The 16,842-nt window shown below is 35.5% G+C and overlaps 2 protein-coding genes across 3 annotated transcripts; one reads left to right on the plus strand and one right to left on the minus strand.

Moving 5' to 3' along the window:
- Positions 1-6,810: 6,810 nt before the first annotated feature.
- On the minus strand, positions 6,811-13,367 carry ABCB26 (transporter associated with antigen processing protein 1). Of its 2 annotated transcripts, none has more exons than XM_088487974.1 (18): positions 12,625-13,367; positions 12,408-12,535; positions 11,972-12,014; positions 11,666-11,710; positions 11,440-11,562; positions 11,251-11,354; positions 10,860-10,914; positions 10,707-10,777; positions 10,524-10,626; positions 10,125-10,335; positions 9,760-9,833; positions 9,108-9,164; positions 8,939-9,013; positions 8,681-8,755; positions 8,315-8,596; positions 8,156-8,220; positions 7,995-8,055; positions 6,811-7,374 (listed from the first exon to the last, which is right to left on the minus strand). In XM_088487974.1, the coding sequence occupies exons 1-18, from the start codon at positions 13,087-13,089 to the stop codon at positions 7,294-7,296; spliced, it is 2,118 nt and encodes a 705-aa protein (XP_088344100.1). In that variant the 5' UTR covers positions 13,090-13,367; the 3' UTR covers positions 6,811-7,293. The 2 variants fall into 2 exon arrangements, with proteins under 2 accessions (XP_088344100.1, XP_088344101.1); XM_088487975.1 differs by having other exon boundaries at positions 12,397-12,535; positions 12,625-13,277.
- A 2,309-nt stretch (positions 13,368-15,676) lies between these two features.
- On the plus strand, positions 15,677-16,761 carry LOC107640357 (uncharacterized). The gene is made up of 2 exons (XM_016343882.2): positions 15,677-15,881; positions 15,962-16,761. The coding sequence occupies exons 1-2, from the start codon at positions 15,677-15,679 to the stop codon at positions 16,759-16,761; spliced, it is 1,005 nt and encodes a 334-aa protein (XP_016199368.2).
- The last annotated feature ends 81 nt before the right edge of the window (positions 16,762-16,842 follow it).

Raw genomic sequence — 16,842 nt, forward strand, 5'->3', positions numbered from 1 at the left:
CACTTGTTTTGAAGAAGGATATTTTTAACCAAGAACAATAATAAAAGACTCTAAACCAAAAAGAAAAATTTTCCTAATCTAAGCAACAAAATAAACCGTCAGTTGTTCAAACACGAACAATCCCCGGCAACGGCGCCAAAAACTTAGTGCACGAATTGTGAATCACACTTTTCACAACTCGTACCACTAACCAGCAAGTGCACTGGGTCGTCCAAGTAATACCTTACGTGAGTAAGGGTCGAATCCCACGGAGATTGTTGGTTTGAAGCAATCTCTGGTTATCTTGCAATTCTTAGTCAGGAAGTCAATTATATTTATCAGTTGAATTGCGAATAAACAAGAGAGCATGGATTAAAGGTTACTTGTTATGCAGTAATGGAGAATATGTTGGAGTTTTGGAGATGCTTTGTCTTCTGAATCTCTGCTTTCCTCTGTCTTCTGATTCACGCACGCACGTCCTTCTATGGCAAGCTGTGTGTTGGTGGATCACCGTTGTCAATAATGCACCACTTTTCCAATCAAGAAAATAAATGCTTTAGAAGCATTCGCTCCTCGGTTCAAGAAAGAAGAAGAAGTCGGATACGAGGTCAAGAGAAGGAGATCGACTGGCTATAATTGGAGTTAGGTTCCGTCTTTGGCGTAGCCTTTCTTCGAACTACGCTCACCGCGCACTTGCATCACCACCTGAGCTTCGCTACCGCTTCGCCCAGCTCCTACGCCTACCACGAATCTTGAATCATCACGAGTGGATGCTAGGATTCAAAGCAAAAGAGATTGGTGCTTCGGCTCTTATTTCAACGAAGTTGTAAGGCCTGAGGCACGACAGAAGAGTTTTGGATTCAAATTAAACCAGAGCGTAAAACAGGTACTGCTGACAGCAATCCCGATCTACGGATATCTATCTAATGCGGCGCGTTGCGATTCGTCTTTTTTTGAAGAAATGGGCACGATCTAGGAACTTCCATAACGTTGGTGTGATTCAGTTTGAGCAACGGATCCTGACGTGAGACATCTTCGTAATGAAAATGGAGTGGAAACATAGTGTAGTGATTGATTGAGAAAAATTGATTCCCTCCAGACAGAAAGTCATGTAGGAGTCTTGAAGAATTCATTCTATTGAGTTGTGCTTGGCACTGGGAAAACGCTCTAGCGACGGGAAAGCGGCCACTAGTTACAAAGCTCCAATAAGGTATCGAGAGGGCTATCCTTGTGAAGGTTCGGGGCAGGTGCGGCTACCATCCATCCTTCCAGTGAAAAGGGTCCAGGTGCACTGTCACCGCACGGCTAATCATCTACAGGTTCTCAGTCGTACCGGAATAGGATTTACTATCCTTTTGCGTCTGTCACTACGCCCAGCACTCGCAAGTTTAAAGTTCGTCACAGTCATCCAATCCCAGAATCCTACTCGGAATACCACAGACAAGGTTTAGACTTTCCGGATTCTCATGAATGCCTCCATCAATCTAGCTTATACCACGGAGATTCTGATTAAGGAATCTAAGAGATATTCATTCAATCTGATGTAGAACGGAGGTGATTGTCAGACACACGTTCATGGATTGAGGAAGGTGATGAGTGTCACTGATCATCACCTTCTCCATAGTTAGGCGCGAATGGATATCTTAGATAAGAACACGCATGTTTGAATGGAAAACAGAAATACTTGCATTAATTCATCGAGACACATCAGAGCTCCTCACCCCCAACAATGGAGTTTAGAGACTCATGCCGTCAAAGAGTACAAAGTTCAGATCTAAAAATGTCATGAGATACAAAATAAGTCTCTAAAAGTTGTTTAAATACTAAACTAGTAGCCTAGGTTTACAGAAAATGAGTAAACTATGATAGATGGTACAGAGATCCACTTCTGGGGCCCACTTGGTGTGTGCTGGGGCTGAGACTTAAGCAATTCACGTGCATGAGGCTGTTTTGGGCGTTCAACGCCAGTTTTGGACCCTTTTCTGGTGTTGAACTCCAACCTTTAATCCTTTTCTGGCGCTGGACGCCAGAATTGGTCAGAGAACTGGCGTTGAACGCCAGTTTACGTCGTCTATCCTTGAGCAAAGTATGGACTATTATATATTTCTGGAAATCCCTGGATGTCTACTTTCCAACGCAATTGGAAGCGCGCCATTTTGAGTTCTGTAGCTCCAGAAAATCCACTTTGAGTGCAGGGAGGTCAGAATCCAACAGCATCAGCAGTCCTTTTTCAGCCTGAATCAGATTTTTGCTCAGCTCCCTCAATTTCAGCCAGAAAAATACCTGAAATTATAGAAAAACACACAACTCATAGCAAAGTCCAGAAATATGAATTTTTCCTAAAAACTAATGGAAATAAACTAAAAACTAACTAAAACATACTAAAAACTATATGAAATTAACCCCAAAAAGCGTATAAAATATCCGCTCATCAGCCTCCAATTGAATTCTATCCAGGTCTGATGCAACGCAAAGACATCTGGAAGATGAAACTCTCCCCCAAAAGTTCTCTTTTTCCTTTTGTGTGCTCTCTTTGAAAGTCTCCCGGTCATGGTCAACCTTCATAAGCGTATTCTAACAAAGCCTTCAATTCATAAGCGTATTCTAACAAAGTATTCTAGAAAACTCTTCTTTGACTACAGTTCAACATCTTCCTCCTAGCGCCACCAATTTCTTCTCTAGGAATTGCTTTTTCTCTTCTTATTTTTCATTCGTGTAGCTCACATAGAGCATTGGGAGAACTCTTTTTATATGTTAGTTGTCCCAATTAGACATTAATTCTTTCTCTCTTTCAATGAAATGAATAACTCAACTTTGGGGAAAAAAAATATAATGATCAAATCCAGTTGTTTGTATAATTGTTTTTAGTAGGTAAATTGAGAATAAATAATCAAATTAGTCCCTAAAAGATCAAGCGATTTTTAAATTAGTCTCTAAATAATTTTTTAATCAAATTCATTTTTTAAAAATTTAAAATGAGTCACGTTAGTCCTTCCATTAATTATATAACTGATAGTGTCATCATTTACAAAATTAGATCAAATTAGTCCTAATTGATAAACCATAATCCCAATTTCATGTATGAATATCCACTCTATCATACATATGCAGAATCTGATCATCAACAAAATTATATGCACGGTCCACCTGTCTCAAACACCTCTGAGAGTAATCTCTAAACTACCATAAGTAGTCCACAAGACTTGCATCCAATAAAATGTATCACAAGTGGTCACCTGTGATCACCAATACCAGGATGAATGGGTGATAATTTTCAATCATCTCTTCATAACGATTCACAAGAACTCCCCCAATAGTCATGCAAGTAGTAACCATTCTCAAGGTACACTTTTGCACTCAAATAGCCATGTTACAAGAAGGATATGGGCCTTGTTCCGAGCGATAAAATTTGAAAAATTAATGTATTGTTGGAGCCACCTTTTGCACCATTGGTCCCAATTGGTGATTTTGGGGCCTAATGTGTATGGTGCGTTTGCAGGTTACTTCGTCGTTGCTGGATGGTTTGTCGACGAGGATCGTGGAGATATCGAAGGTGACATAGTTGGTGGTGGTGGTGGTTTTCTCTAAGTGTTGTTGTTCTTCGAGGATGCAGCCGTGCGAGTTGAGGTGGTGGCTGAGATTATTGAAGCCTTGTTAAGGGGTTCCGAACTTGTCGGCGCCAATGGTGCCGTGGAGGATGATGACAGTGAGAAAAAAAACATAGAAATGTGAACGGCGTCATGGTGGAAGGCATGGCGAATTTGACAAACCCTGTTGGGAGGGGTTTTTTTCTTATTGAGAGTGACTGAAAGTGTGTGGTTAAAGTAAGAGCGAGTAACGTTTTGCCAATGATATAAATTAGATTAATTTAAAATTTTTTAAAAATAAATTTAATTAAAAAAAATCATTCGAAGATTAATTTAAAAATTATAGAAAAATTATCTCGTATACCTTTTCAAATGAGTGGAATATCGTATGTCTTGTACGAATAAGTTGCCAATGCTATATTTGTCTTATAGTGAATTAGAAGAACTAAAATAACCCTACTTTTATTAATATATTCTCACAAATAACCGACTCATAAACGTAATTGTCTAGTCGAGGAGTAATGGATAAAGTAATATGTAAAAGTGAGTTTGGAGTTGTTGGATATAAACTATTTTTTTTTGGCTTGGTAGCTTATAGGTTTAAGTTTTGGGGTGCAGTCTAACCATGCTTTTTTCAGGAATTTTTTTCATTGAATAATTTATTGAAACAATTTTCCCTCCTGTTTATTATATTCAGAATTTTTAATTTATAATAAGAATATTATTACTTTTTCCAGCTATATGTAATAAGGACAATATTAAACAAGTTTCTATTTTTTTTCATGAAAATTAAACTCTAGTATAGCATGCATGTGAATATTAGTTATTATTATAGTGATTGGTTGCTACCTTTATTTGTATGATTAGCATCTTTTCCTAATTAATGATAGCTAAACTTCAAAAATATTTTATTGTGATTATAATTTTTTTTATATGTTATGGTTTTTTATCATCTATTTATGAATTATTCTTTTATATTTATTTATTTATTTGGGTATAAATATTTTTTAATATATATATATATATATATATATATATATATATATATATATATAACTTAAAAATATTAATTAATGACTTAACATATTATATATTTTTAATAAATATTTTTCACTAATAATATTAACGATTCAAAATTTATTAATTATTTTTTATGAGTTCTTATTTTTTGTTCTTGATTAATTTGTATGTTATTACTTAACGATTTTCACTTATGAAACTATCAACTATTTAATATTAAGATTTAGTTAATAAGAATAATGACATTAATATTTTTTTCTAAGTTTTGTTATTAATTATAATTAGAAAAGAGCCGTAAATAAATTTATTAGGAGTCGCAAATAGGTTGAAACTTATCGGACTGGCTCGCGTATCTCGAAGAAAAAAAAGATGAGTCGGACTAGAAATTTAAGTCCTCTATAATAGAAAAAACTCATCGAACCCACACTGCCTAATTCACAGATTTCGCAGGTTTCGGCAAGGTAGGACGGACTTTTGACTTTAAGATGATAATTGAATTTGGAACATTACTTTTGTGTTTGTATTTGAAATGTTTGTTCATTTTACTTTGAGTTAGTTGGACAATATTTAATTATATATTTTAGATAATGTTTGTTTTGCTTTAAACAATATTGATTTTATTATTTTGTTTTAAAAAACTTGGTTAATTATTATGTATATTAGATATTTAGAATTATAAATATTTTTTAATGTTTGTGAATTTAAAAATTATAAATTTATTGAAATACTCATGAAATTATATATTTTTTATTATAATGGTTTAATAATTTTTCAAAAAGAGAAAAAGAGCCTACCAAACCGCCATTAGGTAGGACGGAATAGAAATTTAGGACCGCTTCAATAGACGGAAAGGGGGACTAGCCCGCCAAATAGTGACCTTTTGGCGGGACAAAATGGGACAGGGTAGGCATGCCCACTTGCCACCCCTAAAATTTATTTTCTTAATGAATGTTAATTTTGTTGTGAAATTCTATATTTCATTTAAAAATGTAGCATAATTGAATCTAATTCCTACATTTTGAAATGAATTTACTTGAAAATTTTAAAATGTAAATCACATTTTTTTATAAAATTTTTTTATTAACATAATTAGTGGTGCTTACTTGAATAATTATATTTAGATTCTAATCATATTAAAGTCAACATATTTTATTATTTTATGCCTTCAAAAAATTCACAAGACTGACATGAAAATGTAACAAGTTATATATTTTATTAATAATGTACGTCAGTTATTGATCTTTTAATATTTAAAATAGTAAAAAACTTAAATATGTATGTTATTTTTTAAAAAAATTAAAAAGATACAAATTTAAAATTGACCGTAAACATAAAGATTTGTATTAAAAATAGCTTATAAATAAATTATTTTATAATTAATTTTTTAATCATAAAAATATTTATTTTAAAAAAAAGTGATAAAAAAATTTATTATAGAAAAAATTAAATCACTTTTTTTAATATCATGATTTAACATTTATGCAAATTAATGACTTATTCATCTTGGTGATATACTCGTTAACCTTTATTGAGATTGAAATATAATATTCTTATTTAGTCATATTTATGATATGTTATCATATTAGTATATTACTTTTAGTGGTAAAATTTTTATTGTTATTAAAAATAATTATTCATTTTTTTTAAATATTGATATCTAAAATTAATAAATTAAACAAATAATTTATTATCATACACTCAATTATAGTATTTAATAAATACATAACTTTTAACCCAACAAAACGGCTTCGCTTAAAAAGTTATGCATTCATCCATTCACACATCTACCTTTTATCTCACATCAGTCACATGGGTCATGGATAAAAGGGACATTGTATGCGTGTATATACTTGTCAACTATAAAATCCGAATCCGTTGCAAATTTACCGTGAACTCCTGACTTTCACGTACACTCAAAGTAGTTTATTAAAATTTTGACCGTTCATATTAATTTATGTTATATCTCTATGGTCAAAATGAGAGAAACATCACATTCCATTACGTACATTGTCATACCAGAACAGCTTCCTAAACTATAATACCTATTTTATTATCTCATCTTCTAATTATTATTATATCAAAAATCACATCCACACCCATTTTACGTATCTCAATTAGTGATAAATCCATTGAGAATTTCCGGGAACCAATTTAGAGTATTCTCCATCTTAACTTCAGTGTCTTAGGTTAGTTTCTTATTAAGAGTAATGCAAAAACGAACATCTTTACCAATTATGTATATGCATATAAGCAAAACTTGGGGTGGATAAACCACTAGTTTCTTTCATGATTAGTTCATTCAATTTTTCGATGGAATTTGGATATTCCTGTATTATTCAAATCAAATAGCTTTAACACGTTAAGAAATTATATTACAACATAAATGAACATATAATACATGTTACCAACAGCATAAAGAAAGTGCAGCTTAATCTAGCATCTTGAATTCCAATGTAGCCCAATGGTGGAGCTAGTTTTCATGCTTTCGCATCTAAGAATCTGATCCGGTGAGATTTTCTGTGGAGCTGCCTCAGCATTTTGAATCAAGACTTCTGCAACAAATATCATTTCTTCCTTCTTTGCTCTAAACCTTAATATTGTTGTGTAAGACTAAATACATGGGCAGCAAGACATGAAAAAAAGAAGTTGCTACCCCACTGTACTGCATTTTAAAATAAAGAATCAAGCAGCAATGGAAACCCCAAAATCATGCCATGGCATCTGCCTGTTTTCGAGTCAACCGAGCATATAAACCATCTTTTAGGAGAAGTTCTCTATGACTTCCAATCTGCACAGAGAGAAGTTATTGGCAGCTAGAATTCAGATTATGACAAATGGGGCATAGTGAAAACAATAAAGCCTTGCAACATAATAAGAGTTATGTCCCCACGCTATTTAACAGTCTGATTAAACTTAATGAAAAAAACAATCAGATTAAAAACTGGAAGAGAAACAATTAGGGACTGTTTGGTGTGAGTTCATATTTATATTGCTTTTTACTTTTAGACGTTTCTGAAGAAAAAAGTATAAAAATTAGTTAAACAATAAAATTCCTTTCATTGCAAATCGAATAATTCTTATTTTTATTATAGGATTTTAAAAATAGATATATTGAAAATCAAAATTGAAACCAAACAACCCTTACTGTCTTCAACTCTTCATGGTCCTGTCTAATGACCATCATTATCCAGAATAAGAACTTCGGTGAAAATCCAGTAATTTTTTTTTCTTGTTTTTTAAATAGAGAACATGTATAAACTTGTAACCCAAATTTTCATACACCATTGAAGATGACAGAAATCAAGAAAGGAGGAAACACATGAAAATATCAAGGGTACTTCAAAAGGGATTATTAAAATGTTGATAGGATAATTTAGGGCAATCAAATTAAATCAACACTTTACAAACCTCAATAACTTGACCACCATCCATTACCACAATCCTGTCAGCGGCTTGTATGGTGGAAAGCCTGTGAACCAAGTCTTATAGATCAGGAAAAAGAAAAAGAAAAAAAAAAAGAGACAGGATACTATCTAATGACAATCATAAAACCAAAGAATCTATATCACCTGTGTGCAATGACTATGACACTTCTCCTTGATGTAGAGTCACTTCTGACGGATCGAAGAACACCCTACATAGAATTGAATGCATCAGTGCCTTAATCTCTCTATTAACATTTAGTGTGTCTAATTACCAACCGGTTAATAATAGGTTCCAGAAACAACCTTGACGTTATGTTCACTCTCAGCATCCAGTGCACTGGTGGCTTCATCAAGGATCAATATTTTTGGGTCCCGAAGGATGGCTCTAGCAATAGCGATTCGCTGCTTTTGACCCCCACTTAATAGATCGTCATCGACAACTGTTTCATAACCGTTAGGAAGTGCTGTGATGAAATCATGAGCATAGGCCTCCTTTGCAGCCCATTCAACATCCTCCTGTGTTACATCGCGAGTACATCCATATCTGATGTTTGAACTAATATCCATCCGGAAGAGCTTGGGTTCCTACACAAGCAAAAACTGTTAGGTCAGAAGGAAAGAGCAATATTTATTTACTGAATTTCAACCATGTTGGAAAGACTTAAGAACCTGTCCAACATATCCTATTCTCCCTCTCCACCACATGATGTCCAAGTCTTTAATAGGAATGCCATCTACCAAAATCTGCAATAAATAAAAACTTATGTCGATAAATATTCAAATAAAAAATGTAAGCTACTAGTAAGACCCTTGTCTCACCCGCATTCAAACATAGATTCAGAACCTTCTTCTTTTTAGCCCTTTTAATGGAAAGTCAACATGTAAATGAAACCATCCAAGTCTGCGCTCAGTTTATATGAGATATACCTGGCCACTTGTCGGCTCATAGAGACGAAGCAAAAGGTTCACCAGTGTGCTTTTTCCGCTACCACTAAGACCAACCTATACCGAATCAAAAGGAAAAAGTAAATTAATCTCTTGAGCAGAGTGCAGGGAAGGAATGTATTGAAGGTGCTACAGGCAATTTCTTTCTTACAATTGCAACCACCTCACTGGGATGGACCACAAAGTTTACATGTTGCACCACAGATACCTGCCACAACGTCAGTGTGATTAATTGAGCCTGTATCACTGACAATAACTTAAACACGTGTACATGGAATGTCAAATCGAATATAACATGTTAAAATGTCACGCAAACAGAGAAGTGATGGCAGAAGAATTCAGAATTCAGGATATATGTCAATAGTAAACCATTCCATTAATTTGAGAAATTGTGTTGCATGGGATATTCGTGGAATAAATTGTCTATAATGAAGAATGATTGCATGAACACTGAGATAATATGATTCAAAATGTTCTGCCCCTTTTCCTTCATCCCTTTCACACAAAGATTTTATTTTTAAATACACTTAGTTCAAAGCTTATATAAAGCATGCATTTTTTCTAAAAGGACATAAACAGTTAAACTTCACAGCATTGTTATTTGACACCCAACTTACACTACCAAAAAGGGAAAAAGAATGCATCAACAATTTTGGAGGGAGAGCAAGCTTTTAAAAATTGCTGCATTGAAGTCAATATTTTAATTTTAGCACCATTCACAGTGTAACTGAGACATGGAGGAGTAAGAATATAAAAGTTTCTCTATAGAAACCAAATAATGATGCTAGCAATAGGAGATCTACCGTTGGCCTTGAAGGGTAGCGAAAAGATACATTTAGAAACTCAATTTGCCCCATCAACCCCTGCAACTTTACTCCTGCGAAAAAATTGTCCCCAATCTTCATTATATTTAGAATTAAATGAATGATGGAAAGTTATGCAATAACTCAACATTTCAATAATAGGAGACTTTCCTTTTCTCTTATTTTTAGATAAAACTTTTTCAATATGTAAATTACTATCACTATTTTCCACAAATTTCTTGGGTTCAGAAAATATTAATGTTTGATCCACAAGTAGTTGAAAGTTGCACATGCAGACGTAGGTACCAGCAGTCTCATACAGGTGGAAGAATGAAAAGCCTTAATATAGCTCTCACAATACTTGCCTCTTTCTGTGAATTGGCTGCTAGGTAAGAGATCCATTAAATGGAATACTTTTTCACTAGCTCCAACAGATTGCATCAAATTGGAAATATTGTCTCCCACCCACCAGGTTGAATAAATTAGCCATTCACTGTATAGTATAAACTTAGTAAGTTTCTCAGCAGTAATATGTCCAGCAAGAATAGACATCCCTCCAAACAGCACAGCGATAACCTATAAGATAAAACATTCCCATAAAAGCAGCAGTCAAGTACAAAGGTTTAGTTTAGCTAGACTTCTGAATTAAAATAAATTAATTTTTAATCAAACTTCCTTCCAATAGCAAATTAAAGGTCAAAGGTGAAAACAGGGGCAAATATCTCAAAATAGATAAGTATAGAAATTTAGAATCCTTATTATACCTGAGTTGAATGATAAAGAGCATTGAAGCTTAAATTCCAAAACCCATATGCAGCACTTTGTCGCAGGCTTATGTCAGCTAATTTCTCCAGCCACCATTTGTACCTGTCAATAGAGATGAATATAATTAGCAGAATAATGGGAATAAGCAAGTAATAAATAAATTATAATCATAATAACATCACCTTCCATGTTCTACTTCTTCTGTTCCATAAACACGGACAGTTCGAATGAGAGACAAGGTCTCTTGAGCTACCTATGATATAATAACGAGAAAATTGTTACAATAGCATTTATGAATTATAAAACGAATTACATCACAAGGCATCATATTCTACATCATTTGCAGAAGCAGTGACTTCTTGGATCAACCTTGCTGCCTTTTTCTGGTACCTATGTTGAAATATATAACAAAATTAACACCGGTGGAATAAGGAGACAAAATAAGGCAAAAAGTAGATGCCTGGGGTAAACACTGTTAGGGAATGTTAAGAGATTCCTTTGACTTTTACATATTGACATCTTCTCTAAAATGGAAATTAATTAGCCTCTATTGTGTGAACCAATTAAGAGCAAGTCATAGCATTCATGAGCAGTATGTTCTGATAGATACACTCCCTTTTTAGACATGATGCCTCTGTTAGTGCTATTTAATTTGCAATTAACACAAGAAATGGAATTGCAATTTTCTAAAGGAGATATTTGAAGAAAATCAACCAAAAACTTTACCTTCCATAATGTACCATAACTGCTCCTAACATGATGCATATCATCAACGTACTTAAACCAAGTGGCCAAGACAAAATCACCAAGTAGATTAATGAACCTGTCCCCTAACAAGATGAGAAAACTAATTTAAATCTTTTGACATGTGGGATGACTTATATGGATATTTCATCTTGCACAACTAATTCATACCTGAAGAACATTGCGCAATATCAAGTTAAGATCATTTCCAATAACCCTAGACACTTGTTGACAATCTGCCCCGAGTCTACTTGTCAAATCACCAACTGTTTCAGAGTCAAAAAATGATATATCCTACAATAAGGGCACTGCAGAATGAGTTAAACCATACACCAAGAGAAAAGATAAATAAATGAGGGCAACAAACTTATAGTGTTATTAAGTGCTGCGGCAGAACCTGAAGAATAAGGGAAGAGTATAATGTTTCTCTCATTCTCTTAACCTGCACATATTTGTAAACACATAAATCATTGTTTCAACACACACATGCACACACACACAAATCGCCATTTATATAACATATATGCAGACCAGATCTGAAAGTAAAGGCTTATCAAATTGCATAAAGATCACTGCTCAAGTACAATAGTCTTAATTTGAAAACTATACTTATTTCATTATGACCTAGCCTATTTGTATTTTTAACATAAAGCATTGAAGTCCCAAAACCCAAGTCTTGTTTACACAGTACAGAGAAACTCACCAAAATCATGTTTGCAATGCCAAAACAGCAACCTCTTATCCCACTGAAGCATAGGAAAACTACTTGTTAGCCACCATATCTCAAATGTAAAACCAAAGTTTCAAATGAACCAAACTAAAAACAACAAATGAGGGCGGAAAAGTAAATGATCTTTGCCATTCAAAATTAATTTTAGATGTAAACCAAGCATGCTCTAACTAAATCAAAACCAAAAGTTCTCTAACAAAGTTTTAACTCCTAGTTACAATAATATCTTCAATACTTACAACTGTCATCGGAATCTTAACAATGCATTACTATATTCTACTCCATAAAAGACACTAAAAGAAAGAGGAGAATGATTCATTGATTCCCCCTTTTGGTAAAGCAAAAAAAAAAAAGCAATTTATGAGTATCAGCAAGTAGAAAGGGAGATTAGACCATACAAGATTTTGACCTGCATATTCCCGAGATCACACACAACAGAACCAAAAGCCGCACATTCTGGTGAAAAACCGCAATCTCCGCGCTCTGCGCCGAGAAAATCGACGCCGTCAAGAAATGCGGTATTGAAATCTCAGAAACCTGAAAGAAAGCAAAAAAAAAGTCATACAACAAATTCTCGAAAAATCAAATGTTCCAAAAAGCAGCAAAAGAAGAATGGGCAGACGCACCGCCGCGAAAATGAGAGCGGTGAAGGCGGCGAAGATGATCCAGCGGTCACGCGCGACGAGGTGCCACATCTTGCCGAGTGCGCGCCAGACAGAAACCGGCTGAGCCAGTAGCTCGATTTCGATGTCGTCGTCGAAGTTCCACCAGGATCCACCAGGGAGAATGGAAGGGAGGAAGCGGAGCCAGGTTCGGAGCGTTTGGAGGAGAAGGAACTCATCCCGAGTAGGAGAAGTTGATTCTTCGTTTCTGGAATGTTCTGGAATGTCCTCAAGGGAAACACCGTTGATGGAGGAAGAGGAAGAAGCAGAATATTTAGGGAGAATGCGCCTGGAACGGAGAGAGGGTGGGGTTGTTAAGGTGTTGGGAGCGAAACCGAAGCGCTTTCTAGAAAGTGTGATGAGAGTTTTATTACTGTGTGGGATGAGAGGGAGTAGGGGAGGTTGTGAAGCTGAGAGTAGAAGAGGCATGGTGGTGGTGGTGGTGGTGGTGGTGGTGGTGGAGTAGCAGAGAAGAGAACATAGGAGAGAGATGAAGAGTTTTCAGTTTTGGGGATAAAGTTACGAGTTTGAACGTGCGAGGGTGTGGTTCATGTGTGTCAGTGAGAAGAAAAAGAGAGCTGCGGTTCCGGTTGAACCTTGAGTTTGCTAGGCTCTCCTTTCACCTACCATAAAATCCATGCAATTATACGACATCGTTTTCTGTTCCAGAAAGCCAGAATTGCCTTCCACGTGCAAAATAGTGTTGCACATTTACACACCCACCTGATGCTTCTTAACTCTTAAATAGGAGAATTTTCGAAGTGTCCAATCTAATCCATAAATATTATTTATTTTCATTTATAATGTTTGAAAAATATATTAAAAATATTGTTTTAGTATAGCTATGAAGTATTCTTGTATAGTTAATAGTTCGTTCACTTTGAAATGTTCTTTGGATTTTTCGAATTGGATGAGTTATATTTCGATTGAAGAAGAATATGAAGCATAAATACCTGCAAAAGACATCCCATAATCAAATAAGACTAAAAATTAGAATTTTTTCACATATTTTTTTAGTGAAAAATTTACTCTCTTTTATATAAATATTATAAGAAAGTAATAGTTGATCTGTTAGAATAAGATATAAAAATTGCAAATAATAATCGAATTATAATTTTTTTTTTGTACGATAAAAATCGAATTATAAGGCAGTTATACTCGAGTTGTAACGGACAAATCATATATATAATAAACAATACTTAATTTTGTTTTGGATTCGTATTAAATATGTTTTGGATATATGCAACTATTTTAAGACCATGCAACTGATGCAAGTTTTGAACTCCTTAGCTTGTAATAATAGTAGTTTTGACATAATCAGTAATGCCTGTATGTGTGAGTTCTGTACGTACTCTATCTATGCATGTTTTATTTGTTTTTAAGTTGGTCTTTAATTTATGGTACTCAATTACGACATTGTTGCTTTGACTTCCTTGCACTTTTTATTTTTTATATTAGGTTGAGAATGGTGTTTTTTTTAGATTATGGATTGTTGAGATATTATTCTTAAATGTGACACCGATTAATTTAAAAAACCGAAATTAAATCTTTCGAGTTGTAAGAGATATAAAAATCGAATCTTCGATTTGTGAAATAAAAATCAAACCCTCTAATTTTTAAAATACAAAATCAAACCTTTTAATTTCTATTTCAAAAGAGTTAAAAAATTTAAGATATAAAAATCAGATTCAATAATTTCTGTACCTTTTACATTTTTTTTAAAAACACTTAAAATTATCATATTAAAAAATATCCCCCATCTCACGTCCACCAAAAAATAAATTAGCCCCTTGCTTGCCCCCTTAGATTCATCTCTTAAAGGAGTGCACACAATGACTAACTAGTAGCTACAAAAAAAATATTCAACGAATCACTACTCAATGTGAAAAAATACAAATCTGGGTGTCACATTGATGATACAATGATACCATATGAAGTTATGAACTGCAGCCGTGCACACTTAATGTTTTAATTGCCCTTTAAAACTCCGAAAAATCAAACAAATGAACAGCTCTAGTTACAAAAAAAAGATTCATGATATTTTTGTTTCGGATCAAGCTCAAATTTGTAAACTGAAAAAGTGAAAGTCCAATATCCTTAAATCAAAATAATAAAATTTATATATGATAAAAATTATAAATTTAATAATAATTAATATTTTATTTTATTAGGCTCAAGAATTTCAATATGGGAAGGAAAGTGGTGATTGGGCTAGAAATAGAGAAACATTGTGTTTTACCCAATGGTGGACGTCTGGAGTGCATGATCAACACGCAGGGGGCGTGTTGACTGCTACACGTGGGGAGCGTGATGATGACGTGGCGCAGCTTGAGTGGTACACGGGGGCATCACGTGGGGGCGTGCTGGCATACCACGTGGGGGCGTGATGATGACGTGGCGGATCTTGAGTGGAACACAGGGGCATCACATGGGGGCGTGCTGACGTAGCACGCAGGGGCGTCCTGACACGTGGCAATACGTGATTGGCCTGAGGCAATCAAAACGTGGGGGGCGTGGTGAATGCTACACTCTCTATATAAGGCAGTGCTCGGGTCCATTTTTATTCTGAGGAAGTGTGTGAGTGATCTTTGAGTGTGTTTCTGGTGTAATGGAAGGTACCACAAACTTGGTAGTATATCGCGACGGTGAGATAATACGTAATACTCATGAGGGAGTGAGGTTTGTGTGCCAGAATCCGTTTTCCTTTGTAGTTCCATGCACCATGATGTTTATGGAACTTCAGAATAGTCTCTGTCAAAGCATGGAGAATGGTACGTTAATGAGAGTGAGCAGAATTCTGTACCGGAATCCGGTTGTAGTTTTTGGTGGTCTGATACAGTTTGATACCATGCCAATCACTGACGAAGTGACTATGCATAATATGTTTCAAATTCACCGGCAGACTCAGATGCGACAACCACAGATTGAGCTGTATGTTGAGTTTGAAACCGTAGAGGCGGAAGGGATTCAAAATGATTTAGAGGTGGAGGATGATAGAGCAGCAGTGTACGAGAGAATGAATAGTGACAGTGAAGAGGATTTCGAAACCACTTATGAAGCCGGCGACGAAGACGAGGATGGTGATGTGGGAGTTGAGACAGTAGTGGATAATGTAGTGGTTCACCCCTCGATCAGTCAACCGATGAACGTGCCACCTTTTATGCGTGAGTTGGATCTCGACGCCATGCATGCACCGGAGTTTCCGGAATATTCAAACATAAGTACGTGATGACCGAATAATATGTTTTCTTTAATTTATACTTTGGATTGATTAATAAATGATGATGGGCACTTTCTGTAGGCGTTGCTGATCCCAAGGACGGAGAGTTCCGAATTGGAATGGAATACAGTTCTAGAAAGTCGGTCGTGGCATCAATTAAAAGTTACACTATCGCTAGAGGAGTTGACTACGGCGTGTATGAGTCTAAGCCACAGACGTTCTATGCAAAATGCAAGATGTATGGGCGTGGGTGCGACTGGCTTATCCGAGCCAGCTTGATACGGAAAAAAGGTTGTTGGGAGATACGCAGATACAACGGTAGGCACATGTGCACAATGGGAGTGATTTCACAGGATCATTCCAAGTTGGACTCGGATACAGTTGCTGAGGCTATAAGGCCATTGGTCGAGACTGACCCGTCCATCAAGGTGAAATCTATAATAGCCGAAGTCCAGTCAAGGTTCAACTATACCATCAGTTATCGAAAGGCTTGGTTGGCAAAGCAGAAGTCCATAGCGAAAGTTTTCGGTGATTGGGAGGAGAGTTTCCAAGCCTTGCCATGGTGGCTCTCGGTTATGGTTCAGAAGATGTCTGGGTTAGTTGTCCAGATAGAAACACGCCCACTGTACAATGGAAATGAAGAGGCGCAAAGGGTAAAAATACTTCATCGTGTATTTTGGAGTTTCAATCCATGCATTAGGGCATTTAGGCATTGCAAGCCCCTAGTTAAGGTTGACGGAACACACCTATATGGAAAGTACAAAGGTACACTTCTGGTCGCTGTTGCACAGGATGGGAACCAGAACATTGTGCCTATCGCTTTTGCCTTGGTGGAAGGGGAGACAGCTGATGCGTGGCACTTCTTTCTCAGGAATCTATGAATGTATGTTGTCAGAAAAGATGGTGTGGGTATGATCTCAGACCGGCATGAGTCAATTAGGGCAGCAGTGAATCGTTTCGGA

The sequence above is a fragment of the Arachis ipaensis genome, chromosome B5, assembly GCF_059453495.1.
Source record: "Arachis ipaensis isolate K30076 ecotype BB chromosome B5, ASM5945349v1, whole genome shotgun sequence".
Lineage (NCBI taxonomy): Eukaryota > Viridiplantae > Streptophyta > Magnoliopsida > Fabales > Fabaceae > Arachis > Arachis ipaensis.